Below are 27,760 nucleotides of genomic sequence, written 5' to 3' on the forward strand. Positions count from 1 at the left end.
AAAGCACACCCCCCCAATTTAAACTGAAATCAAAATATAGTCTTACAAAAAGGGGCATGTAATAGTTTTGTACCTTCTTTTTTCCTAGTACAGTTGACCCTTGTACAATGCAGGGGTTGAGGCACCAACCCCCTGCACAGTCAAAAATCCATGTATAACTTTTTAAAAAAATTTTTTAAGTGTTTTTTTTTTTTTAAATAGTAATCTCTACACCGAATATAGGGCTCAAACTCACAACTCCGAGATCAATAATCACACACATTTCCCACTGACCCAACCAGGTAACTTTTGACTCCCTCAGAACTTAACTAATCAGTTACTAATGACCAGAAATCTTACCGATAGCATATAGTTGATTAACATATATTTTGTATATATGTTATATATTATATTCTTATAAAAAATAAAGTTAGAGAAATAACATAATTAAGAGAATCATGTGGAAGAGAAAATACACTTACAGTGCTATAAAAAAAAAATCCACATATAAGTGTACTCGTGCAGTTAAAACCTGTGTTGTCTGGGGCGCCTGGGTGGCTCAGTTGGTTAAGCGTCTGACTTTGGCTCAGGTCATGTTCTCACGGTTCATGGGTTCGAGCCCCACATTGGGCCCTGTGCTGACAGCTAGCTCAGAGCCTGAAGCCTGCTTCATATTCTGTGTCTCCCTCTCTCTCTGACCCTCCCCTGCTCACGCTGTCTCTCTCTCTCTGTCTCAGAAATAAATAAAACATTAAAAAAAATTTTTTTTTAAAACCTGTGTTGTTTGAGGGTCAACTGTAGTTCGTAAAATAATTTGCCTCTTGTAATTGATGGAACATGAGACTTATTAAATATATAACTTTATCAGTTCTTTTTCACAAATAATAGAATCCACCCTAGATAGTTAAAACATAAAAGGTATTTGCTAAAAGATATTATTTAGCTCAGAAACATTAGGAGGGCTGGAGAAATGGATTTGAGGCTCAGTTTCTAGGAACAACACTCAAACCACCACACACAACCTGCTGAGGAAACCACAGCCATTGCCAGTCCAAACACTAAGTACCGAGAGTTTAATTGGACTGCCAACTTTACAAGCTCCGTAGCACTTCTGCGGTAAGAACTCAATATTGCGACCACTGGGAAATCACCACTGTTACCACTACCACCAAAAAGTGGACACTTGTACTACCAGCAGTAGCAGAAATTGAAGTCTTATGTCCAACCTGCTCCCTTCTTAGGTACCTAGAATCAGCTAAATAACAATGGTTACAAACAACCCCCAGATCTTACTGGCTTAAAATAACAAAGATGTATTTCTTGCATGCCGCAGTCCAGCATGGGTGACACTGGGAGGAGGAGTCTGCTCACTGTGAGCGAGGCTGATGGAGGCTTCACTATCCTATGACGATGCCACTTTTTAAAAAAGTATTTTATTTTTAAGTAATCTCTACATCCAATGTGGGGCTCACACCTACAACCTCCAGATCAAGAGTCAAATGCTCTACCAGCCAGCCAGGCACCCGATACCACTTTCTTGATAGGAACCTTCGGTGTTTGCTGTGGTAAAAGAGAGTGAGTAAAAATGTATACTGGCTTCTGCTCACATTGCACTGATCAAAACAAATCTCATGGCCATACCTAACTAACATCAGGGGACAAGAGAAGTGCAATCCTCCTGGTGCTCAGAAGGAGAGGAGAACCAGAAACATTGAACTTTAGTGATATTTACCTCACTCGTATTGCTCTCTTCCAAATCAGTTTCACATGGGGGAAGGAGCATGCCTATACACAAGCTACACATAAACAAGGATGATGGAAATTTTAGTTACGACCTCTATACTAAGGAGGCTGGATTTTATTTTATTTTTTAAAATTTCTTTTTTGAGGAGAGAGAGAGCATGCACACACGAACAGGGGAGAAGCAGAGAGAAAGGAAGAGAGAGAATCCCAAGCAGGCTCTGAACTGTCAGCACAGAGCCCAATGCAGGGCTCAAACTCACAAACCGTGAGATCATAACCTGAGCTGAAATCAAGAGTTGGACACTTAACTGACTGAGCCACCCGTATCCCAGGAAGCTGGATTTTAAAATGTGAATTTTCCCATATATGAACACTATTTAAAAGGTGAAGGACAGCTATGAATACAACATATTAATACTACCATAATCAATACTAAAAATTTGTAGAACCATGCTATTTGAATCTTCAGGTTTGCCACAAAAATACAGGGCCTGTGCAAGCTCTTGGAGCAATTTCTCTTTTTTAGTACTATGTTTTTCATAGTGTTAACAGGGGCACTTTCAATCCATCTAAATCTGCCTCTGGCTTCATGGGAAATCATACACTGGAGAGACAGGGCTGGAAGCCTTTCTTCTTCAACCTGCCCTGGATTGATGCCCTTGCCTTACCTACATTCCAGTCAACTTACTTTATGATGAGAAGCACCATCACATTTGCCTGGCAAGGTAGGAACATCAAAAATGGGTGGGCCACAAGCATTTAGGGGACAATAGTGTAAGTGTTTTGCTTGGATAAGGAAGTACGCTTCAGTCTTAACCTCAGACTGCTAGAAGCTAGATCATTATGTACCTTGCTGAATTGCAGAAGCGAGTTCTTGGCTGTTCTCTAATGCTGACGACTAAGAAACTGAGAGGTTCTAGCAATCAAGATGGTGTTACACCGGGAGAATCAGAGGAATTGGGAAGTCCTGCTTGTTTGTCCCCATCCTGCCTCCTCTCTCTCCCGTTTTCTCTCCAGACAAGCTTCCTATGCCTCAGTCCATATAATAATAAATCCAGCTTCTGGCAATTCTCAGCTTTATAGCTTAAATCCTGGCATACCCAACAAGATATTGGCTCATTTCTTTCAGTTCTAGTTCCAACTTACCCTTCTCAGTTCCAGTTTCAAAATTCCTAGGGACTTGCTCTCATGAGCCTAGTTTTGGTCAGGTGCCATTCCCTGTACTAGTGATCCATGGGTGTGGTGGGGTAGTGAGGTCATTATATGGTGTCTCCCATGATAACCGTATGAGTGAAAGGCATTTCCCACCAGAAGGGAGGGCTATCCAAACAATACATAAAGGAGTCCACCATACTAACATTAATGGATGCAGGGGAAATGATAAATCTGTGAAGTAAATAAAGAAGTAGTTGTCAGAGAGATAGAAGAAAAACCAGGGAGGAACAGTGTTTCGGAGAAGCCCAGAGAGGACAGAGGTTCAAGAAAGAGGGAGAGCTCAGCAATCCATAATGTCAGAGAGGTCCAGTAGTTATAGAAAAGGGACCATTGGACTTAAAAGAAAGGATGCTGTTGATTATCTTGGCAAGAAGTTGTTCCAGTGGGCGATGGAAAGTGGGCAGTGGAGATGGGGTGTGTGGTGGCTACCAGGTCTGAATGGTCTCATTAGTAAGAAGCTAATACAATACAGATGACTCAAGATGATTGTAAAAAGTTGGGGAAGGGGAATAGATACACAAGGATGTGGAATCAGTGGAGGTTTATATTTAATTTCTAAAAATTTCTTTTATGTTTCTTACATGGGCATGTTTAAATACTGGTGAGAAAGAACCTGGAGAAAGAATATAATTGGTAGCTATTTTTGTTATTACTGTCCATCTCCCCTGGGGTTTGCAGATCCTGGCAGGCAAAAAAAACCCCAAAAGGGACAGAAGTTAAGATCTGGCAGAAGGTATGAACCACTTCAATTTTTCCTCGGCTGTACTAGCAAGGAGGGCAGAGAAGGAGAAGGAGGTGACTGACCTCAGCATTGGGTGACCCAGGACACACCCAGGGTCCTGGGATTGCACTGTGGTCTGTGCCCAGACAGAGAGGCCTTATGTGGAGAGCAAAGGATCCCAAGGCTGGACCCAGTCGTCAGCTGGTGGGGGCAGGGTGAGCATAAGGCAGTCATACTCTGGGACAGGCAGAATTGCTATGACTTTGCTCTGATTTCCTTATCTTGAAACTGTGCCTATTGCTGCCCCCTACCCGCCTACTCGCTCCTCAGCATCCCTGCCCAGCTGTCACCTGCTTTATCAGATCCTCTTCCCAACCCCCCATCACTCCTCAGCCACTGCCCCCACCTTCTGCTCTCACCATCCCTGGAGCTGGCTTGCCAAGGTCACTTTCACCTCCTTGTCACATCTAATGAATATTTTTTAGTGCTTATCTTCATTGACTTCTTGGCAGCATTGAGGCTGTTGATCCCTTTTTGAAACTCCATCTTTCAGTGCCTTCCACGAAGCCACCCTCTTTGGGAACATTTATTCCTCCTCCTAAAACAACTACTGTTAATTAAGCATCTAGACTCTGTCAGAGCTTTACATTCATCATGGATATCCCTCACCTGCGTGCAAGATAGGTCCATGGAACAGATGAAGGAACAGGGACTCAAGGTAATCTGCACGTTTTCCTGAAACCCCAGAGCAACAATGATACAATCTGGATTAAAACTCTGATTTGCTGCATTGCCCTCAACTTTAGCATTGTGTCTCCCTCCCTCACCTCCCTAAACCCTCCTCTTTGTTGGGGCTGTGCTATCTGCACCCACTCTCTTCTCCTCGCCTTAACTGAGGTCCTCCTCTGCATTATGGCTTCTGTGCCCATTTTGAGCTGACAATGCCTTAACTCTAACCTAGACCTCAGTCCCAAGTCCCAGACTGGTGCTTGTTGCTGCTGCTGCTGCTGCTGCTGCTGCTGCTGCTGCTGCTGCTGTTATTAAAAGCTAATATTTATGGAGCATTTATAACATGGCAGGCACTGTGCTAATTTCTTTATATATATCATCTCATTAAATCCTTACAAGGACTCTATGAGGTACAAGATTTTTCCATTTTCCACTTAAGGAAACTGAGCTGTAGAGAGATTAACCTTTGTCCAAGGTTAACAGGAGCCCAGGCTTGTCTGACCCAAGTCCATTGTCTTAGCTACTGACCTAAGGCCTTCTACCAAGAAGTCCAACTGGTGCCTTACACTTGACATATCTAATCTGAGCCTATCTGCCCCTTACTTGCTGTATAACCATAGGCAAGTGATTGAATGTATGAACCAGGGTTATTATCAACTTCCCCAAAGCCTGGCCTCCCCCTTTGCTAACTAGTTCAATAAATAGTCCTACCATCTCCCAGTCAACAGGGTTGTACAGGGCTCTTCCCACTCCCTCCCCTCCCCTCCACGTTCATCAAGATGTGATTATGTGCTCTGACCACGACTTGGTTCTTCTCTTGTCTACCCTCAGGCCTTCTACATTATTCATTCAAAGTACCTCTCAGCTACCACTGCTTCTGCATTCTCTTCCCACTTTGCCCTTCTCTGCAGGGCCACCAGAGCAGCCTTTCCCAAACACAAATCTAACCAAGTCTCCCCAGCTCCCAGGGCCCTCTGACTCTCAGTAGAAGTTCCTGAACCTCAGCATGGCTCTCAGAGCCCAGACTGCCTGGCCCCACCTCCTCTGCAGCCCCAGATCCTACCTGACCCACTGCTGACCACAGGAGGGTCCTCACTATTCTTGCCTTTCTCTCCCATCCTTCCCTGGGCTCCCCCCCAGGGGTAAGAGGTGTCATCTCCCTCTCCATAGTGCCCCCATGAATGGTATGTGTTTTTCTGGTGACACTGAGCCCAGTGGTTGGTGTGCTCAGGTGTGTAAAATTAGTAATGTTTCTCTATTTTATAAAAATGAAATCAATGGTTGCACTACAATGTGAATATAATTAATACCACAAAACTGTACACCTAAAAAAATGGTTAAAATGGTAAAACAAAACTAAACTAACTGTAATTCCTTTCCCAGGTCTTTGCCCCTAGAACTAGTAGTAAGGTCATTTTGGAAGAACCTTTTCACCCCTTCCTCCCCACCTGTGCAAAAGTCCTGGGTATTTTATGCTGAGATTCGCATGTTCTTTGCTGAGATGCCCAGTTTGGGAGCTCAATATCTAGGGTCCTGCCTTCCCAAGCTCACCCTGTCCCCATTCCTAGGGTGTCGGTAGGCAGTATTTGTGGGTCCCACCTAGTCATGTGAACACAGATCTCTTCATTTAGGGGTACTCTCTAGATTGCTTTGCCCCATCTCCTCTCTCCTTAGCATAATCTCCTGAAGAAGCTTAGGCTTCCACAAGGCTAGAGTCAGGAAGATGTCTGAGTCTGACGTGGCCTTGGGCCTGCGATGCTCACCCCAAAAGACAGGGAGAAAAAAGGCCCATGGGACGCCTGGGTGGCTCAGTCAGTTAAGCGTCTGACTTCGGCTCAGGTCATGATCTCATGGTTCACGGGTTCGAGCCCCGCGTCGGGCTCTGTGCTGACAGCTAACTCAGAGCCTGGAGCCTGCTTCGGATTCTGTATGTCCCTCTCTCTCTGACCCTTCTCTGCTCACACTGTCTCTCTCTCTCAGAAATAAATAAAACATTTAAAAAAAAAAAAGAAAGGAAGGAAGGAAGGAAGGAAGGAAGGAAGGAAGGAAGGAAGACTACACTGAAACAACGCTCTGTTAACATCTCAGTAAGTTATTCAGGCATACCAACTCCTGCCTCAGGCCATCAAATCCCCTGGGGGGCAGAAATTAAAGGTATCCTTCCCTGCACATACAGACACACACTAACATACATATACACAACCCACAAACAGAGATATACACACATACAAGCAAAGACCTATGTACACAGAAACAATCTACCCAGACCACAGGCGTGCACATGAAAACACATTTAAACACAGATAGACTCACTCACTACACACATACCACATACCAGGTTACACACATAAAGAGGTTCACAGGTCTTCATAGCCTACACACATGCACACACATGTGCGTGCGAAGGTAAACCTATTGACAGACTTACAACAGGTGTCTGTGAGTGTATTTTAGACCTGGGACCAAAGAAGGAAGTCATACATAGACACAAATTGGTTTTCTAGAAATGAAAGAGTGTGTGTATGTAGAGGACAGGCTGGTGGGAGAGAAAGCCAGGTAGTGGGTAGGGAAGGGAGCGATCCTAACACCATGGGAATAGAATAATGGTTTGTTATATGGTACCAACTACTCACCTAGCCCTCATTCATTCATCTGTTAACTTAATACCAAGCTGGGTCCTCTGTTGGGCTAGGTGGACAAAGAGAACTGGGCCCTGCTCTGTTGGAACCCATGCCCAGCCTGTGAGGGAGAGAGACCTATCCATGAGCAACAGTAACCCAGAGTGGTGAGTGCTGTGATGAGAGACAAATACCCTATCTCTGGGCAGCAGTGGAAGACAGGCAATGTTGGGGAAACTTGAATCAAATATTGAACAAATGGGAACTGGAGGGATAAAAGAGATGGGTGGGGACAAGCACTGTTCCAAGGGAACAGCACATAGGAAGGTGTATTAGACTCCTGTTGCTATTTTAACCAAATATCATAAATTTAGTGGCTTCCAACAACACAGATTTATTGTCACAGTCTGAAGGTCAGAGGTCTGAAATCAGTTTCATTGGGATAAAGTCAAGACGTGGCCAGGGCTGGTTCCATCTGGAGGCTCTGAGATGAGCATCAATTTCCTTGCCTTTCCAGCTTTTAGTGGCTGCCTGTATTTGTTGGCTTGTAGACCCCTCCTCCATCTTTCAGTTTCCTGATTCCATCATCCCATCACCTCTCCTTTGACTCTGACCCCTTCTGCCTCTTTTCTACTAGGATGGTTGTGATTAAATCAGGACTACCTGATAATCCAGGATAATCTTCGCATCTCAGGATCCTTAACTTAATCATAGCTGCAAAATCCCTTTGTCATATGAATTAACATTCACAGGTTCTGGAAATGAAGATGTGGACATATTTGGAGGCCAACTATTAAGACTACCACATATTATCTCACAATCTTCAAAGCCTCCTCTAATGTAAATCTTGCTGTCCCCGGATTGAAGATGAGGAATCTGAGGCTCATAGAGGTTAAGTGATTTACCTTAAAACAAGATAGATAGATAGATAGATAGATAGATAGATAGATAGATAGACAGACAGATAGATAGGAAATCTGTAAAAAAAATAGACTGAAAAATATACATGCTTGTTATTTAAAAATTATAAGCCATACAAAAGAATACAAAGGAAAATGCAACCTATCACTAAGTCTCACCACCCAGAGATAGTCAGGGTTAACATCTAGTAAGAATAAAGTACTGGGTGGAGGCAGAGAATGAAGAGAATGGTATGTAAGGAGAGACAGGTAGAAAACTTATAGGTGAATGGGACATACTGCAGAAGCAGTTTTTTCTAACTTAACATACAAAACAGACTTTTACTTGAACTTAATTGAGGGAAAAGAAACTAAAGTGAAAATGAAGGTGGGGTGCTTGGGTGGCTCCATCAGTTAAGTGTCTGAGTCTTGATCTCATGGTCATAAGTTCAAGCCCTGCATGGGGCTCTGCGCTGGGCACGAAGCCTGCTTTAAAAAGTAAATAAAATTAAGTGAAAATGGAGGAATAGTTGAACTTGCAGCTAAGCATTTCTTCACCTCAAAAATTAGTCATTCCTAAGAGACCCCTCTCAATTTAAAAACAATTTTGATTACGAGGTTAGAGTAGGATTTTTATCATTGTGTCAGTTTTATGAGCTATTAGTTGCTCTGAACTATGAAAGAAAATGTGATTAGTATGTCTGCTTTCCTTCTCACCGCTTCTCTCCATTCCAGATTATGTTGCCAATGTTGTTCTCACTTTATAAGGATTTATATTTACATTCTATTCTGCAACTAAAATTCCCAGTTTAATCTTCACCTAAGTGGAACAAATATTCACCACCAGTCCTTTCACTGTAGATCTCCCCCTTCCTCAGCTTATTTTGACTAGTCTCTTGCTGACTGAATTTGTCACTGTGTAGTTTTTGTTTCAGAAGCTCTCATGAGTTCTGTATCCCCAAATTCATGATTGAGATCAACCAGTTTGTTGATTATGTTTGGGGGTAACACTTTTTTTGCCCTCAGAACTTCCTAGATATTGCTTCATTATTTTGGTTTGTTGAAAGTTAGGTTGCAGAAAACCTAAGATCAGACTGAATTTTCCCCCATACATACACAAGTTGATCTTTCTGCCTGGGTTCCTAAAGGATTCTTACTTTATCTTCAAAGTTTAGTAACAAAATCAGTATGTCTTAATGTCAATTATTCTGTATCAATTCTTCTGGCATATGGTGTTTATTTTCAGTCTGGATATTCAGTGCTTCCTTAATTTTAGGGAAGGTTTTCTGTATTTCATATCTTAGTATCTTTTTCTGTTCCATTTTTGGAGCCTCTACTTTAGGACTGCCAACAGTTATGCTTATAGTAGCTTGTCTCGTCCTGTTTATTAACTTCGCTCTTGATTGCTTAAATATCTTTAACTTTTCTCATCATATTCACTTTCAGTATCTCAAAGCCTTTCCTACAGATTACTTTGATTTTCAGCCATATCTATTCTGTGTTTTGTTATTGCTAGTTTATCATATCTATAATGGTATTGTTTTGTTCCTTTATTATTTTTCCTTAGTTCTGTAATCTCCCTTTTCTTTTTTTAAATGCTTTTGAGAGAAAGAGAGAGAGAGCGCGTGCACGCAAGAGAAGAGCACACAAGCAGGGAAGGGGAAGAGAGCTAGGGAGAGAATCCCAAGCAGGCTCCGCACTGTTAGCACAGAGCTCACCACAGGGCTTGATCTCACAAATCATGAGATCATGACCTGAGCTGAAATCAAGTGTCAATCACTTAACTAAGTGAGCCACCCAGGTACCCCTGTAATCCCCCTTTCCATCTCATTCTGTTGTTTCATCATCTTGTCTTTGAGTTCTTATTCTCTGGATGGGCCTTTAATGGGCTTTTAATGGAAGAACTTGCCAGCAATCTCTTATTCCTTTGGTTTTCTTCTAGATTGGGTTCTTCATCTATTTTTTGCATCCTGTCTTCCTTGTTCCTTTCTCTTTCCTCCCTCCCTTCCCATTTTCCCTCTTTACTTCCTTCCTTCCTATATTGTGGCTGTGGTCTGAATGCCTAAAGTCCAGGCCATTCTCTTTCCACTTTCAACTATCTACCATGGTTCACATTTAGTAGACCTCCCCTTCTCTGGAGTGTAGGTCTTTGAACCCCTTCCCATCTGGACCCGTTTATCTTCCCTGGGAGCTATGGTTTGAAAGCTGGTTTTTGCTTTCAAACTCACCCACCCCACTTCTGTGCTATGAGGATGGTTTGGCTGGGGCTACCTGCTGACTCTGATGTGGTCTAAGTGCTGTCTCTCCTTTGAGGCCCCCTTAGATATCCTCTTCCAGCTGGGAGGTGACACATATCCCATCCTGTAGGCTTTGGTTTGTCCCCCTAACCTCAGCTGGGAGGTTGCCAAGCAATGGCAGCTCTTCTGGCCTCTCCTGAGGTCTCCTGGAGGAACACAGAGGCTTCTACTTACAAAGGCTTTTCCACAGACTTTTCCTAAGGCTACCTACTCACTCAACAATCCATTTTCCTCAGATTACAGTATATTAGTGACAATTCTTGGTAATTTGTTGACTCATCTTTTCTCAACGCTCCTTTTGGGCAATGGGATTAGGAGACATACCACTCACTTGTTGCACCAGAATCTTCTGTTACTTTCCTTGGCTATCACATTTTAAGGTTTATAAAAAGAATTTGCTTGTTTGGTTTGATCTGAGTTTGCAGCAGTGTTTTTGTTTTGGAGGGGGACTTTTGTTCATTTCGTTAGCATGGGGGGTACAATGGAATGGTGATTCTATGATGTCTTCACTTTGCCGTCTTAACCAAGACCCCCAGCCTTGCTTTGTCTATAACTCCCCTCAGAGCCCTCCTCTGAGCAAGACCCTAGCAGCCCCTAGCACTTCCAAGTCCCTAAAGTGAAACAGGGACCCACAGAACAAGGCATTAGTACATAGGGGGTGTTCAGTCCATGGTACAGGAATGGACACGAGGCAGCATCAAAGGGACCTCAAATGCTTCACAAAAGAGCATCCAGGCAGGGCACAGTGTGAACCAAAGCATAGAAGTAGGAGAGATTGGAACAATGACTGGGGAACGGAGGATGGTATTCAGCTGGAGGAGTACCAGCTGAAGGGAGCAGGTGGAGAGAAGCTGGAGAGGAGGGCAGGCAGGGCCTAGGCAGGCATTCTGGTCTGGTGGTTGCCCTTGCATACAACCAAAGTACTTACTAGCTCTTGAACTCTCAGGGAACACTATAGAGAACAAGGGTAGGTACAGGTAGGGAAGCATAGTTCCTATCTCTCCTCATCTCAGCCCCTCCCAAGATAACTTCTCTGCCAGGGTTCTCTTGTTCTCTTCCCTACAGCCACAGGTAAGGCCTCAGCCATGGCCACACTAGGCACACTCTCCATTACAGGCTACATGCTAACATACCACAGATGTGCCCCTGGTCACCCAGTCACACAAAAACAGAACTGTGTGGTTGTATATCATCACTTCAAATTTGCAGTTGATGGCACAGTGACACATGATATGTAGGGTACTCCACACAGCTCTGCACTGTCTGGCTCCCAGCTCTGGGGCCTTTACCTCTGATTCTCCTGAGAGCTTGCTCTGCCCCCTGGTGGCCATTCCCCTAGCCATTGCCCTTCTTCAAGGACCCTAATGATCCACTCCCTTGCAGGCATGGTTCCGGCCCAAAGAAGCTTCCAGCCTTAAACAGCCTCTCTCTCCCCTCAGGCTGACACTGTCAAACCAGGACCCCTCAGATCCACTAGTCCACAGATCGACTTTCCCATCAGACTGGCACTGTTAGGCAAGGCCTAGGACAAGGACTGAGAGGTTTCCCAGGACTTGAGATATTTAGTGCTAAAACTGAGAAAGTCCCAGGCAAACTAGGACTGGTTTGTGATCCTGTTCTCAGAACTGTGTGCTTTCAAAGTGGTCTCTCCTTAGACTGGACCCTTCAGACACTCTCTGTCTACCCCCTCAGACTGGCCCTTCCAACAAAGAGCTGTATAGCAGAATGTCCTGCTATACAGCAGGATACATACACACACACACACACACACACACATCAGCAGACTAATCCTGTCACACTGGCCCACTCACCTTCAGGTTAGCCTTCCCCATTGGAGTATCCCTGTCAGATAAGTTCTCTTCCAGCCTCTCCTCATGCTGGCTCAATCAGACTCCCCTCCTCAGACCTCCTTCCTCTCTGACCTCCTCTGAGGAGAGGGAAAGGTGTGAGGATTACACCCCCATCTTTTCTGCCCCCAAGCACTCCATTCTTTTCATGTAAGATGAACTTTCCCAAAGTCCCAGTCTAGCGAGTTAATGAGCTCACCCACTGGCTCTGGGGAGTTCATAGGGCTAGAGGCTGCCCCAAAAGGATTCCTGCCTAGTATCTCCTGACCACCTTCCTTTCTCCTGGCTGGCTGCTGGAAGGCAGATGTGGGGCTAGGGGGCTGATAGCTGCCTGGCCAGGAGCAGGAATGAAGGGCAGGCAGGTGGCCGAGAGGGGGCAGCAGAAGCCAGGACAGCCCCCAGCTTAGGCCAAAGAAGCACAGTGGCCTCAGGCTGGGGTCTGGACCAGGGCAGGAACACACAGAGGGAGGCAAGGAGAGAAAAGGACTGATAGAGTCAGGGAAGAGGAAAAGAAACAAAAGAGATGGGGTGGAGGTACATGCAGAGACAGAGAGACGCACAGAAACCAAGATGGGGATTGACGTACAGAGACAGACCAGGGAGGAAGGCAGAAAAGGGAAGATTGAGAGACAGGGAAGCAAAGACAGGGATGGAGACAGAGACAGGAGTTAGAGACATATACAGAGGAAGGGGCAGAATAGAAACATACAGAGAGAAACACAAGGATAGTAACGAGGACAAAGACTTGTTAAGAGATAGGAATGGGACAGAGACAGATGGAAATGGGTTCAGTGAGAAGAGGATGGGGGCAAAAGCAAGTTAGCCTTACAGGAATATGGCACAGAGGAAGGTTCCCGTCCCTAGTGCCCCTTGGTAGAGCGAAGAAAACTAGTGAGCTGAAAGGGTAGGCTGCTGTACACACTGGGCCTGGAACCAAGCCTCCCCTGACAGCCCCCCTCAGCACTGTTTTAAATCTCTGGGCTCTGATTTAGCATTAAGAATTGATATCTATACTTACCTGACCTCCCCAGAACCACCATGGGAAATGACATGGAGGGACAGTACTTAGAGGCAGCAGACAGCACTCCCAAGCCCCTCCAAAGCGAGCGGCCTCTGTGAGGTTGAGGGCCAGAACTCCCAAAGAGGAACGACTACCCCCAAGCCCAGGCCCATCAGAGGCAATGACACTGACTCTCCAGACACCTCGGGGCTTAGGACAGAGCTGGGTCTCTCTCTTGAGTTTGGGGACAAGGGAGATGGTCCAGTTCTCCTCTCCATTGGACTGTGAGGCACCAGCTGGCCCCCTACTCTCTTTCTCCTCCCCAGGCCCCACATAATAGCTCTCCCATGTTGCTAATGGAGGCCAGATTACTGATGCCCAAGCTCTGTGTGGGCAGTGGGTGGGTCAGGGCTGACCGAGACTCTCAAGACAGGAAGGCAGCACAGGCCAGAGATCCCCGAACTTTAACCCCACTACCACAAAGACAGGGAAGGCGGAGGCTCAGACCTATCCCAAGAATACAATGTCCTGGGCGAGATTTTGTGACCCCCTGCTCCCTCCACCCATTAAACCAGAATATAGGTTCAGGCCCAAGCCACACCTCTCAGGAACCAGACAAACAGGCAAATCGGGGGTCCACAGCCACTGCTCAGTATGTCCATCCTGGGAGCCTCTTCCTGTGAATGAGGAGCCATGCATTCCCACAGCTGAGACTACTCAGCTTGAAAAGCCACAGGCCCCTCTACCCTGATATCAGGCCTTTGCTTTCCATGGGATTTCCCACCTGGATCACCCCTCTCCTCCTCTAGTGCCTGGTCTGGAAAAAGAGCTAGCCACCTTCACTCTGAGCCCCTCACCCAGCCCCAGCTCCTGTCCAGGCCTAACTCATCAGTGCTTGAGGCACTATGGATCCCTCCTCCCAGGGGCAGGCCTGGTGAGATCAGCAAGGAATATCCATTTTCTGACCCTGGTCTGAAGAAAAGGGCTTGAAATGGAGTATGTGTGGACGGCTTCACGGTATTAGCGGCTTAGTGTAGTTGTGGTGCTCAGCACCTACTGTGGGGAGCGTGTGCACAAATCAGTGTATTCATGGCTTTGACTCCATCTCTCTCTCGTCGCAGCAACCCAGAGCAAGGCCAAGCCTGGTTCCGCAGGCTGGGGCTCTGGTCTAATCCTCTGCTCCCAGCCCCAGGCCAGAGATACCTGCCAACTTGGCCCCAGCCCTAGGCATCCTCAGCTGAGGAGCTGTAGTGGGGTGGCTTCTACAAGGGGGCTGGACCTGAGCAGGCCTGAGGTAGCCAGGAGCCCCTCCTCTGAGAAGAAATCAAAGAGACCTTGGAATCCTACTTTGAGAGCTAGAAGTGTGTGGGCAGGGTATAGAGCCGGACCAAAGACTGAGCACCCTGTAAACCCAAAGCCTACTCCTCTCCCGCTCACATAGAGTCCTGACTGTAATCTGACACTGGGGTAAACCTTGTACCCCACATTTCCAGTCCTGAAGCACAGGTAAAAGCCCTAGTCACATTCCAAGTGGCCTCCTTCAAGCAGCTTCCCAGCCTGCCCAGGCCCAGTATGCTCTGCACTCTGAGCCTTGTAGCCAAGATGAGCCCCAGGCCTGACCTTCTAGAAGTTCTGGGCTGTGTCTCCTGAATGGCAGGGATGACCACCTTTCTTATCCCAAGGATGAAGTCTGAACTTCTCACCTTGCATCTTTGCCTCTGTGGGTAAAGCCTAGGCATTCATGGAAGGCAGCTCTGGAGATGACTGCTCCCCTGTCAGGATTCAGCAGCCTCTAGGACTGACTGGACATCCTCATGTGGGACCTGCCTTACTGGGACCCCTCATTCCCCACAACTCTATCCCTGGCCTCCAGGGAGCCCTATCCTCCAAAGAAGCAGAAAGCTCCACACATCTGCCTGAGAGCTAAACTGCCTCTTCCCACCTATATAGAGAGAACTGTCTCTCTCCAATTAGAATTTCTTCCCTCCTCCAAGCCTAGAAGGGGAGGAACCCTTGGAAGAAGGAAACCCTCCCAAAGTGGGTCTGTTCCAAGGACTCATGAAATGATGACGTTTAATGAGAACCCCCAACCCTCCCACCCCTGTATATACATCTATAAAAAATTCAAATACAGCAAGTTACCATTGAGTCAGACTAGAAGGGACTGACAGGGCATTAAATACTGTGGGGTAGGAGCAGGGAAAGGGAAGGGTCATACAAAATGGGCAGAGATGGGGGAGTGAAAAAGTGTGGGCCCTGGGGGGAAGGGGATGGCTGGGCCCCCCCAGCGTCAGGAGCTTATAATCTGATGGTGGCAACAGAGACCCTGGGACAGACAGGAGGCTGGGGCAGGAGGAGAAATTATGGATGTGAGGGGATCCCCTCAGACCCCCCAAGGGCTCCTGGGAGTCGCTGGCATTGGAGGGTCCAGCCCAAGGGGCCAGGGTGGGGGTGGGGCTGGGTCTTTGGTGGGTGGGTTGGCTACAGGATCCTCCTCTCTTGACGGAGGGAGGAGGGCCAGTGAAGTGTGGCGGAGCTAGGGGGTGGCAGGCCCGGGCCTGCCGGGGTCTCTACAAATCATGTCTGAAGAGAATGCAGAAGGTCCTCCTGCCCGTGTGCAAAATAGAAATTGGGGTCTGCGGGCTCAGCTCCGGCCTCCTGCTCCTCTGCAGGTGCGCTGGCATGTCCTCACGGGATGCCGGGCTCTGGGGAGACAGGGCAGGGGGCTGTGAGGGATGAGGGTGGGATGGGGATCCCCTCAGGTTCCCCCCTGCCACCCAGCCTTACTCAACTTACCAGATCAGGAGACTATTGGCAGTGGCAGCAGCAGCCAGGGCCAGAGTCACAGGGACGTTGATCGAGAAGGGTGCCGAGGGTCCTCCGCCGCTGCCCAGCTCTCCAGGGTCACAAATCTTCGTGGTGGGTGGGGGTGCCAGTGAGCTGGTGGTGCTGGTCGTGGTCTCTGGGGAACATGGGGGGAACTCAGGGCAGGACCAGGGCTACAGATCAACCCAGCTCTGGGGGGTTTCATGAGGTGTATTGTTCCTGCTCCCTGTGTTAGACAGTGCTGCCTCTCCCATCAGACAGCCCCTACTTCCTCTCTCAAACACATCCTGCCTCGCCCATCAGGCAGATCGTGCTTCCCTAACGCTCAGAGATGACCCCTCCACCCAATGGCCCCTACCAAGAATGTCCAGACAGCAAGGACCAGGAACATCATGGGCAGGACAGATAGACAGGAGTGTGGCAGTCACAGAGTACCTGGGGCAGAGGCTCTAAGGCTCTAAGTCCTGGAAGGAGTTGGAAGGCACAAGATAGAACCAGGCAACAGCGCAGGTCACTGAGAGAACAGAGGGTGGGGGATGGGCTCACCCGGGGCCTGGGCCTCAGTGGTGAGGTGTCGTGGCTCCTCAGTCCAGGGCGTGGCATGGGCGGCCACACTCCAGTCACTCCATGTCCCAATCTCATTGTCCTTGGCCGCCACCTGGATGATGTACTCCTTCCCGGCATAGGCATCTGTGATGGTGTGCGCTGTGCCATCTGACAGCTCTACCTGCAGCCAGACCACGGGAGAGGGGTAGGGGGCCCTGGGGGTTAGGAGAGTGAGACACCCCCAGAAGAACTGAGAACACTTCTGAGCACAGAAGAGCCAAGACCCCCCCTGGAGGAAATGAGGATTTCCTTGGGAGAGAGAGGAGATATTAAGAATATTCCTGAAGAAGGGTAAAGACATCTCAGGGAGGAGACCCCGAGAGAGGGAGGACGATCCTAAAGGAGAATAAGAAAATCTTTAAGGAGACTGGAAGCACCTCCAGGGGAGCAGAAGGAGGACTTTGCTCAGTGTCTCACTCTGTTGTCATCCCCGCTTCCTCACAGCTCCCAACCTGAGCCTTGATCTCAGCCCCTGCCTGGAGGTGACAAGAGTAACAGAGTAAGAGAGGGTTGGTGACATGCTACTCTTCCCCATCAGGAAGCAGCATTAAAACAAAACAAAACACAACACAACAAAACAACAGAAGCAGCTTAGAAGGAAGGTTACAAACACAGCCAGGCTGCCTGAGTCCAAGTTTTAGCTCCACTCCCTATGAGCCAGGTGACCAAGTTACTTAACCTCCATATGCCTTGCTGTCCTGAGCTGTAAAATGGCATTAACCCTATCTCACAGGGGTATAATGGGGACCAAACACACTTCAGTCAGCTCTGTCATCATCATGGGTTCCAGCTCAGAGCCTGGCTTCCCAGATGCCCAGTGCACCCACTAGCCTGGCCCCAACGAGACCTCCCACTCTAGAAGACTGCAGTATACTTATCGCCTTGCCTGAGGTGGAAGGGGATGGGGTGGGCAGCTCCCAAGACACAGGACAGCAGGACAGCTGCTCCGTTTCCTCCTGGAGGCATCACCACCCCACCCCCGCCCAGGCCAGCCCTATTCTGCTGGTCTCCCCCACCTTTCAGGCTGGCCTGCCTGTCCGGCACCCCTCCCAGTCCCAGGCTGGGCTCTGGTTCATCTCAGCGGCACCCGCCGCCTCATTAAGCCTCCTCGTAAACAGGGGCAGCCGGCAGGGGCGGAGGAGGGGGCTGCTCTGGGCCACGTCTGGCTTCAGGGCTTTTTTGGTCCCTGTTCCAATCTTCCTTCCCAGAAAACTGGGGTCTGGGCTACCTACCTGACAGGCTGTGAATACATGTGCACATGTGTATGTGCATTCCTATGTGTGAAGGTGGGTTTAAGTAGAGCAGGAAGCCCTCCAATAATCCCCCTTCCATCCCCCATCTGTGGCCCTGAGGTGGGAGGCACTGGTAAAGGTCAGGGTCAGGGTGAAAGTCATTTGGGGCCCAGACCTGGGCTCAGTAAGCCCTACTCCCAGACCTGGAAGATCAGTGGGCCCCATGCACTCTCCTCTCCTGGAGTTGGGGCCCAGTTCCTCCTCTGGTCTCCTATACCCTTTTGCCCTGCAAAGGCCCCCTCTGACTGAGTAGCCCCAGCTCCTTCAGCTCCTTCAGCTCCTTTTCCCTCTTGTCAGGATTTGACCCTCAGGCTTCTCCTTTGATTCTATCCCCCCAGATCTTCACATCCGTCTTTCCCCAAAGGGAGAGAGCTATGAGGAGCAGATCAAATTACCACCTTATTGGTGGGCTTATGGTGGGCACCATACCTCTAGAAATGTGGCCCAGGAAACCAATCCTTTCTTGGCAGCCACATCTCCTAAGCCTGGGCCCTTCTTGCTAGGTTATCACTGATCCCTTAATCTATCTCCTTAAGGGAACGGCTCTTCAGTTGGCAGGAATTCTCTAGTAACTAACATCTGCCTAGCCTCAGAGTCCTCCATCCAGGCTGCTGTAGCACATGTCAGACATGCCCTTTAGCCTCCCTGCTGAGTTAGGGCCGAGCAGAAGATTCAGGGAACCCATGCTGGGACCCTGTACTCGCCTCCCCCTTGTCCACGCACAGATAGCCCCTGTGAGACCTCATGGTGTCCATTCTTGTATAATTCCTGGCCTGTATATCTCATTTCCTCCTGAAAACCCAATGTTTTTCTCTCCTCATCCCTCTCTCCCCCCTACCAATCAATACACCTGTTTCTCTCCAATATTAAGGATGAGAGAGAGTAGACTGTATTTAGAGCAAAAGTCAAGCTCAGAAGAGCCATAAATCTGCCAACCACAATGCCAATGAGATATGGAACAGGAAAAGCACATGCCAGGTCATACATGTTTTTACCACAGAGTCTGAATATTTTGCTCTGTCCACATCAGTTTGGGGGTCAGTTCTGCTGTGCATGGCCTTGGCATGTTAGTCACATACATGTACAGAGCATGGTTCCTGCTGGAGACCACGTGTACGTATGCATGTTCCCGTGTGTGGTGGGCAGTATGCCAGGTCCACTGTGAGGCGTGTGCACCGCGATGCGCAGGGCTGCTGCCTGTAGCTCGTTAGCAGGGGAGGGGGGCTTGTGAAACTAGACCCTGGTTATTAGCAATGCATTAGGTGTGGGCAGCTGGCCAGGCGGGAGGGACTCCGGACTCTGTCAGGGAATAAGTGAGCAGCCTTTGTGGGGGCCAGGCCTGCAACCCGGACAGGCACCCTGGAATCAAATTACGCACTTTAAAGGCTAGCTGGATGGGAGGCATGAGGAGATGGGGCTGAAGCCTGGTGGGTGGGTTGACCCCTGGGTGCCAGCCTGGGTTGGCCTGTGGCCCAGCCCCAGTCTGACCCCACAGACCTCATGGGCCATAAAGAGCACCTACAACCCTAAGGGCCCAGTACTGTCAAAGGAGAGAGACCCTTAAGTCTGCCCCCAAACCCCTGGCTGCTCCCCTGAGCTACTGTAGCTTGATCAATATCCCAGACCACAGCCTGACCCCATATCAGCCCTTATCCACTGCCTAGTTCCCAGCCTAGGCTACCTTCTGACCTGTAACCTTGAGCTGACCCCTAAGTTATATCTGACTTTGGAGCCCTGACACTAGTCATTGCCTGAACTCACTCATACCCCTGGAACAAGCTTGACTCCACTGCCTGATTCTGAGCCCTTGAGCCCTTGAGACTATAACTCCTTGAGGACAAGGACTGTCCTGCTCCTTGGGTCCAGCACAAGACCGCAGCCTGGGCCTGAGTGTAAGAGGGAGATGCCTGATCAGGAAGGAGAGCCAGAGGTAAGGAAAGGGAAATACTAACTGCCTTGCCTACCATCTCCCTTCCAGGATTTCTCCCCATTACCCCAGATGCCACAAAAACAGATGTGTTCCCATCACACTAATGGAGGTCACTGGGAACCCCTTAGAACCTCAGATCAGGATACTTCCCTCAGTCCCATCTGGCCTCCCAGGCCTATCTGATTGATCCCTTCTCCCAGAGGAAAGCCTCTCTGACTGCCCTCAGGCTTCACACTGGAATAGCTACCAGTTGACATGGGTCATATGGATTCCTCCCATGCCATGTGGCTCTGATTCTGGCACTTGGGATCTGGGCAAGGCAGGGCACTCACATGCTGCCACTGGTCCAGGATGAGGGGTCGGTAGCGTAGAAAGAACTTGAGAGGAAAGGACTCAGGGTCAGGCCAGGTTGAAGGGGTCTGCCAAGTCACCTCTAGCCGGCGAGGGTTGCTGGGTACTGGTCGGGCTACCACATTTTCTGGAGGGTCAGGCTTCACTGTTAAGGAGACACAGCTTCGTTACCACACTAATCTCTGGGAATAAGCCCACTTTGTCAACCCCAGTCACCATGTCCACCATCTCACATTGCCAACTCTTGTCATAATTGTCATGGTTGCCACCCCTCTTCTCTGTTATCAGTTCTGGCAACCACCATTAACAACCATCTCATTATTTCTACCTCTCACATTCCTGTTCCCACCAAAGGCTGTCACTACAGTCACTGTCACCAGCTCATGATAACGTTATCCCAAATTTCATCCCATCATCCCAGCCCCATGCTCATGATGACCAGCATTCCAATTACCAAGTCTAAATGATGGCTCCACCATTACCAGCATCACCTCCATTGTCATATGGATCACCCCCTCCTGCACCAGCATCACACACTCCCCTCAAGCTCAGCTTTTCACCTTAACTCTTCCAGGTCCAAACTGGGATACAGTCTACCCTGGAAGAGCCTGGATTTGAAGCTGTTCTGTGCGTCAAGGTTAAAAGGTAGTCTACAGGTGTGGCAGATCTGGGTTGGACTCCAGGAGTCTAAGGACCCAGGTCATGTAGATAAAGTCTGGCTGGGAGACTCAGCCAAGGCATGAATGGCAGGCATAGGGTCTGGCTGGGATGGAGTAAGAGCAGGCAAGGGGTCTGGCTGGGATTGGGGCAGGCAGAGGGTCGGACTGGGGTGGGACAGGGGCAGGCAGAGGATCTAGCTGGGGTGGGACAGGGACAGGCAGAAGGTCTGGCTAGGGTGGGACAGGGGCAGGCAGAGGGTCTGGCTGGGATGGGGGTGGGGTGAGGGAGGTATCTGTCCCAGTCCTGTCTCCTGTTCTGACACCTCATTCATCACAGGCCGTAAGGAAGCCATTAGCGTGGGGCGGGGGGTGGAGGCTGCAGCTGCACAAGGGTCTGGCCCAGCCTGTCCCCCTCCCCCTCCTGAATACTCTCAGAGCCAGAGAAAGTATGGGAAGAGCTGCTGGAAAGGTCTCTTGGACCCTATAGGTAAAGGACACTCACTCAAATATTCACAGGTATATACATGCCACGAACACATGTACACATGTATATACATGCCACATATACCTATGCACACATGTGACTATCCCCACCAAAGCTCATATACATCTCTGGCACACACCCACTTACACACTCCCACTGGAGTATGCTGCAGGGACCACCCCCTCCCCACGCACCAATGGTGAACTCGTCGAAGGTGATAGCTGTGGCGTTGTGGCCCAGGGCATTGCTGACACTTATCGAGACCTTGTACTTGATGGTGGAGAACAGGTGCATGTAGCGGATGTGGCAGCGGTTCTTGAGGGCTGGGTCCTTCTCACAGACCATAATTTTGGAGCCATGCCTGGGGAAGGGTAAGGCCCAGGCACTGTTACCAACATCAAGGGTCAGGTGGGGCAGAGGTTGGGGGAAGGTCAAGCCCAAGGCTGGGCTAGGGTCTGGACTCAGGGCACAGTGGGTGGCTGAAGGAGAGGTCAGAGGTCAGGGTTGGAACCGGGTCACAGGCAAGTCTACTCACAGCACGGTCACATTGAAGGTGTTGGGGATGTAGGTGGGGGTGGGCAGATGCCAGCTGCAGTAGAAGCCCTTGGGGTAAGTGTTGGAGCGGCAGCTGAGCACAGGCTCCCGCGGCGGCACTAGGGGTGAGGACAGCACAGTCAGGGTATTCTTGGAGCCCCTAGTCCCCTGAACTAGTGTGGGGACAGGTGGGCCCCAGAACCCCAGCTCTCCCCCCTTCAACCCATCAGCAATGCCAGAGGTTGGGGAGGGGTGGCTGTCAGCGAGGGTCTGAGGCTTCCCAGGCCGCAGACAGCCAGATGTTTAATTAAAGAAAAACAAGGGCTATATGAAGAGGGAGCCCCCCCCACCTGCTCAATGGAGGCGGGAACTGTGGGGGAACAGGGGGCTGTGGGCCTCAGCTCATCAATCACAGGATGGAGATGATGTCTGGGGGAATCGGCCCCAGCCCCACATCTCCTGACACGTTGTGTCCATTCCCAGAGAAAAACTGTGCAACAGAAGCTGGGGGGAGCAGATGGTCCTGACTGGGTCCTCTGGTTGCTGGAGTAGTCAGTGTGCTCCCTGAAGAAGAGTCATCCCAGGCTTTCCCCTTGTGTTAAGAAACACAAGGACAGGCCTGCTGGTTCCACAGAAGCAGTGGCACTGGGTGGCTGTACATGTGTGTATCTCTGTGTAGGTGTCTACATGCATGGGCATATATGTTACATGTGTCTCTGTGAACAACCCATGATGGAATGTAGAGGTATCTATGGGCATGGCTCAGATTGTGTGGCCACCGTAGTATTGCATGTGTGTGCACAGGCCTATTGAGAGGAAGCTACTGTTCCCTTGGTATATACCTCACTTCCAAGCCCTAGCCCACAGCTCCTCCATCATAAACACTTTAAGAAGCTCTTTACTTGGTTACCGGCTGCCTTCACTCCAGAATGGGGAGTCCCAGAGAGGTATGCGGATCTGTCTGGAGTCACACAGCAAGCTAGGGCTGGGATTAAACCCCAGGATGGGGATACCCACCTACATGACCACACATACACACTTGGGAAGTCCCTTCTGCTATCTAACCACACTTCTTGCTGCTGTGAGCACTTAGCCCAGCTGTCCCACCCTCAGGCATTGGGTAAGGCGTGAGGACAGCCGGCTCAGGTTCCTGGAAGGAGGCAACTTCTGTGATCTGACCCAGGCAAGGAATGTCCGTCAGTGGCTCCAGGGACACTGACACCTCCCTCCCGTGCCCCCCCCCAACACCCCCTGCCTGACAGGTGGACAGGAAATGGGAGGGGGGCAGTTGAATAAGCCAGGGACTGTGAAGGGGGGAGTGCATGTCTACACTTGCTGAGTGGCCATGGTGACACACAAGGAACTATGAGCTTTCATCCACAGTGTACACATGATGGTGACTGACTCTGTGTGATTACATGTACATGTCCAATATGTGTGAAGTATATGTGTATTGGGGCCGAACCCCCAGGGCCCAATCTGGCTTTGCAGTAGGAGAGCTGAGGGGGTCAGAGAGGCATCTGGAAACCTTGGGTGTATGTAGCAGCTAGGGTGGGCTATGCTGTGGGCAAAGGCAGCTCCATGCCCCAGACCTGCAGGGGAGAGCCAGAGGCCAGCTGAGCCCCCACAAGGGGCAACCTGCATTCTATCCACTGCTGTCTGCCTCCCCTGGGAAGCTTTCCTGGCCCTGTGTCCATCTTGTGTCTGTTCCATGTTCATCCTGTGTGCCTCTCCTATCCCTTCCCTATCTGCCCAGGGGCGCAGAGGCATGGGGGTGGGGTGGGGGGTGGCCAAGGACACAGGAAGTGCCTTGTGGGGGCCTGTAGGCCAGGCCAGAGTTGGCAGCCACCCCAGGAGGAAAGGACATTCCGAGGTCGGCTGAGAAGCCTCCACTCCCCGCTCCTGCCACCCCCCCTTACCCCCAGCTTCAAAGGAGAAGGGTGCTGGGGGTGGGGTGCTGGGTACTGAAGGCTGCAGAGTCAGCTCCCTGCTGCCTGGGACTCTTTGGAGGGCAGAGCAGGCCATGGCACTAGATTCACAGGCCCCCTCCCCCAGCCAGCCTCCCCACTGACCAGTCCCCTCCATTCCCTCTGACCATCCACCCCCGAGACCAGCCTCCCCCTCAAACCAGTTCCTCTCTCTGACTGGGCAGGTCATGGGGGACCAGGGGGCCAGGCAGGGCTTTGTCTGTCATCTGGCTACTCTTGCCTGGCCTTGGGCCCTGAGTAGGGAAGGGCTTCGGTTTCCTGACAGGGACCAGGTTTCTCAGAGGGAAAAGGAGGAAAGAAAAACAAAGAAAGGAAGAAAAGGAGTGACTTGCTGCAGCTGGAGCCCAGCTGAGGGGCCGGGTGGGCGGAGGTGGGGGTGCTGTGAGAGACCAAGTGTGAGGTTGTGGGACAGTGTGTGATCAGGCCTGTTGTGAGTGTGCTGCAAGATGGGGAAGAAGCTGTTTTTAAGACACTGCAATTGTGAGGCTGTGTGTTAACTCTGAGAGGCTTCATGTGTGTGACTGAGACTGGGCAGTTGTGTAACTTTGCAATTGGCTATGTGTGATTCCGGGCAGGGCTGTTTGATTTCAAGATTGTCTGTATGTGTACGGCCAAGTGGCTGAGGTACTCTCTGAGAATGTGTGTAAGTACGCCACTGCGTCTAAAATGCAGTGACAACAAGACAACATACCTGAAACACTATATAGGAGATGGAGCTTAAGCCTGAATGTATTTTTTCAAACTGTGGGTGTGGGAAAGTGCCCAGAATTTCAAGTATGTTCACATGTATGAGCGGAACACCATGTGAGAACATGTTAGTGGCTCTGTGTGAGCAAAAGCTCAAATGTATTTGTGTCCTGTCACAGTCTGGGCATACAGACATGTTCCTGGATGCCCAGGCATCCCAGGTTGCCCCTTGTGGGGGCTCCTGAGATACCCAAGTGACTGTGTCAGCCTGCTGGCAGAATGTCCTTGGGTCCCATGCGGGGCCGTGTATGCGTGTACATTGCCCCCGCTGGCCCAGGGTTTGTTTGTTTTCCTCCTAATTGGCTTGTTTTTCCATGTCCAGTCTACCAAACCGCATGTTTTTCCTCTCATCTCGCCAGCCTGCCTGGGCTGGAGCCCCCGGCACGCACGAGGCCTGCTGGCCGGCCCAGAGACAAGGAGAAACAGGCTGCCCACACCCCTGGCCAGGCCAGATCAGGCTGGGCGGGGCAGGGTGACCCTTCCAGCTCCAGCCCTGCCCAGGCCCACCCACACTCCTCCTGTCTGGCATCAAACCCATGGCCTGTTCCAGTCTTATCTCATGATATCTCTCAGTGCACCCCAACTTCTGGGCTCCCACATACCCCTGTCCTGCCTTCCCACCTGTCCTTTTCTCCCTGACATCTTCAACCACAAGCTGCTCTTTCTTTCTTAGCCAAACAGGCCTGAGGGGGAAGCAGTGCAGAACCAGGGGTTCTGGAGTTCCTGTCCTGACCAACCAAATAGATATTTAAAAACTGGATAAGGAACTGTCCATTTTAAATTAGTAAATTACTCTGATTTGTTTTGTTTTAGCTTAAAATCAGAAAGACACTGAATCAACAGTCTAGTAAACAAAAGGATGCTACTAAAGGTAACCCTGTGATACCATTTCCTAATATGGGCAGTCCTTTCATCATCCTGGGTGGGGACTCCTTTGGGCTTTTTGTGAGCATCCACTTGAGGGCAGGGAAGTAGTTCAGGGATCAGTCTGGTTAAGGGGACTTTAAATAGATACATTTTTTTGAATGTTTATTTATTTTGAGAGAGAGAGAGAGAAAGCATGAATGCTCGTGAGCAGGAGAGGGGGAGAGAGACAGAGAGAGAATCCCAAGCAGGCTCTGTGCTGTCAGTGCAGAGCCAAATTTGGGGCTTGAACTCATGAACCATGAGATCATGATCTGAGCCAAGATGAAGAGTTGGATGCTTAACCAACTGACCCACCCAGGTGCTCCTCAAGAGGATATTTTTATGATCAGTTTCCCTTGAAAATAGAAATATGAAAATCATATACAGCTAGGATAAATATGAAATATTTTTTGGCTCGAATTACTTACAAATCAGGTAACTTTGTCTTGTCCTCTGAGTGCTGGCTAGAAGAATAACTTAATATTGAGTGTTGCCAAACCCAGTCTCTTGTTACTAATATAAAGTGACTGAGACAATCATGATTAATGTGCCCTGTGCCTCTGACCACCAGCTCTTTAGAAGGAAATAAGGCAATGAGAGATAAGTACCTGTTACTATAGCCAATTCATGGCCAATTCTCCTCTGACAGGCAGGGCCTGGGGAATGATCAAGCACTATATATAAAAGGTCTGGACTCTGGTGACAACAGGGTAGCTGTGAGCATGTCCTGTGGGTATAGACTATAGACATTACTTCCAGACCCAATTTCTCTCCAATGACCTCTCAAAGATCAAGTCATTAGGAACGGGGGCCCATGTCACCAAGGCCTAGCCATCCCGGCCAGCCTTGTCCATCCTAAGGGCTTCTGGGACTCAAATTGAGAAGACTGGGGTGTCGAATTGGTCTCATCCTTCTTCCATGGCACTCAGTGTATGGCCTTTTCTGTGTGTGAGGACCTGGGGCTAGGCAGAGAGTTCCACTTCCAATGGCCTTCATGGTGGGCCAGAGAGAACTCAGGTAGGCTGGTCCTGTATTTCTCAAGCTGGCCGACAGGGGTCATTCCACCCTTGGCTTGCAACTAAGACAGCTGGTTATGATTGCCATATTTCCAGTTTAAACACATAGAAAACTTTTCTGTGTGAAAAGGAATATCTCTCCCAAAACATATTTTCACCCCTCCTCTAACCCCACTGGTGGGTCAGTGTTTTGTGGATGACCATGAGCAACCTTTCAGTCTAACATTTCCAGTGACTGTCCATAACAATCTCCTGACAATGGGCAAAGGGCCTGCTCCCTCAAGCATCTCCTCCCCTCAGCAGCTCTCAGGGAATAAAGAAACCACCCTCAGAAAGTGGGGGGCATCACCAAAATGGGATGAGGCCAGAGAATAATATGAATCTTTGGCTCAAGGAGAAAAGAAATGGATCTGTGTTCAGAGCATTTATCCTTATCCTTTTGGTGGGTGGCTCTGGCTGAGATCGGTGCCTGCTCACCTGACCCTCAGCAACACTGATAAGTTCATCATTCCAACTTCTCTAAACCTGTCTTCTGAATCACATTCACTCACTCTTCCCTCTACCTTCCTGTTGGCCCTTATCTCTTTTTGTGGCTCATTTCTCTCCATTAACCCTTTAAAAAGTGATGGTCTTGAGGGCCCAGTTCTGGGTCCTCTTCTCTCCTCATCCCAGAGTCTCTCCCTTAGCCATCTTACCCCATCCAAGGCCTTTCTCATCCCATCCCCAGCCCAGGCCTCTCCTGAGTCCTAGACCCTCAGATCCACTGGCTACAGCCATCAACTCCCAGATGTCCCCCAAGGACCCCAACCCAACCCATCTACGGCAGATGTTGGTGGTGCTGCAGCAGATCCCTGGCCCATACCTACTGCCCTCTTCTGCAGTTATTTGCCTAAGAGCTTTCATTGGTCACCAAAATCTGCTTTGCCTGCTGAGGCATTAGGCCAAAAGTGCAGGGGAATTAAAGCATCCCTGCCCCCACCCCCAGGAGACTTTTTCAACCAAGGATGGACAGGAGCTTCTGAGCTCCCTCACCCCCCTGCAGGAGAACTCCCGAGATACATGTCTGCATGGGCTCTCAGAGTTCTCCCAGAGTTAAACTGCAGCTGCCCAGAGGGTAACTGAGTAACTGGTGGCTGGATAAATCTGTCTTTATTGGTCACCTTAACTTCCTTTTTCTATCACTTTCTCATTTCCTTACGGTGTTTCTACCACCTTGCAAATAAACTGCTTGCATACAAATTCTCATCTTAGAACCTGATTCTCAGGAAACCCAAACTAAGACTACCTACATATTACTATCCAAATAGAATACACTATCTTTTCCTCCACTGACATTTCCACCTTGCCTCTGTCACAGTGATTGGTAGCATTAG

The 27,760-nt window shown here is 49.4% G+C and overlaps 1 protein-coding gene across 4 annotated transcripts in view; it reads right to left on the reverse strand.

The window, feature by feature from the left end:
- Positions 1-15,152: 15,152 nt before the first annotated feature.
- The window catches only part of CNTFR (ciliary neurotrophic factor receptor), a 38,933-nt gene continuing 26,325 nt past the window's right edge, over positions 15,153-27,760 (reverse strand). For 3 of the 4 annotated variants that reach the window (XM_077761837.1, XM_077761836.1, XM_077761838.1), the window contains exons 5-10: positions 21,732-21,849; positions 21,391-21,557; positions 20,035-20,198; positions 16,421-16,601; positions 15,845-16,010; positions 15,153-15,753 (exon numbers count right to left, since the gene is read on the reverse strand). In XM_077761837.1, the coding sequence (XP_077617963.1) occupies position 15,753; positions 15,845-16,010; positions 16,421-16,601; positions 20,035-20,198; positions 21,391-21,557; positions 21,732-21,849 (797 nt within the window). In that variant the 3' untranslated portion in view covers positions 15,153-15,752. Of the gene's footprint in view, positions 15,754-15,844; positions 16,011-16,420; positions 16,602-20,034; positions 20,199-21,390; positions 21,558-21,731; positions 21,850-27,760 lie in introns of those variants that run through there. The other variant, XM_077761839.1, reaches the window with a different exon arrangement.

The sequence above is a fragment of the Crocuta crocuta genome, unplaced genomic scaffold (genome assembly GCF_008692635.1).
Source record: "Crocuta crocuta isolate KB4526 unplaced genomic scaffold, BGI_CrCroc_1.0 scaffold204, whole genome shotgun sequence".
In the NCBI taxonomy this organism is placed as follows: domain Eukaryota; kingdom Metazoa; phylum Chordata; class Mammalia; order Carnivora; family Hyaenidae; genus Crocuta; species Crocuta crocuta.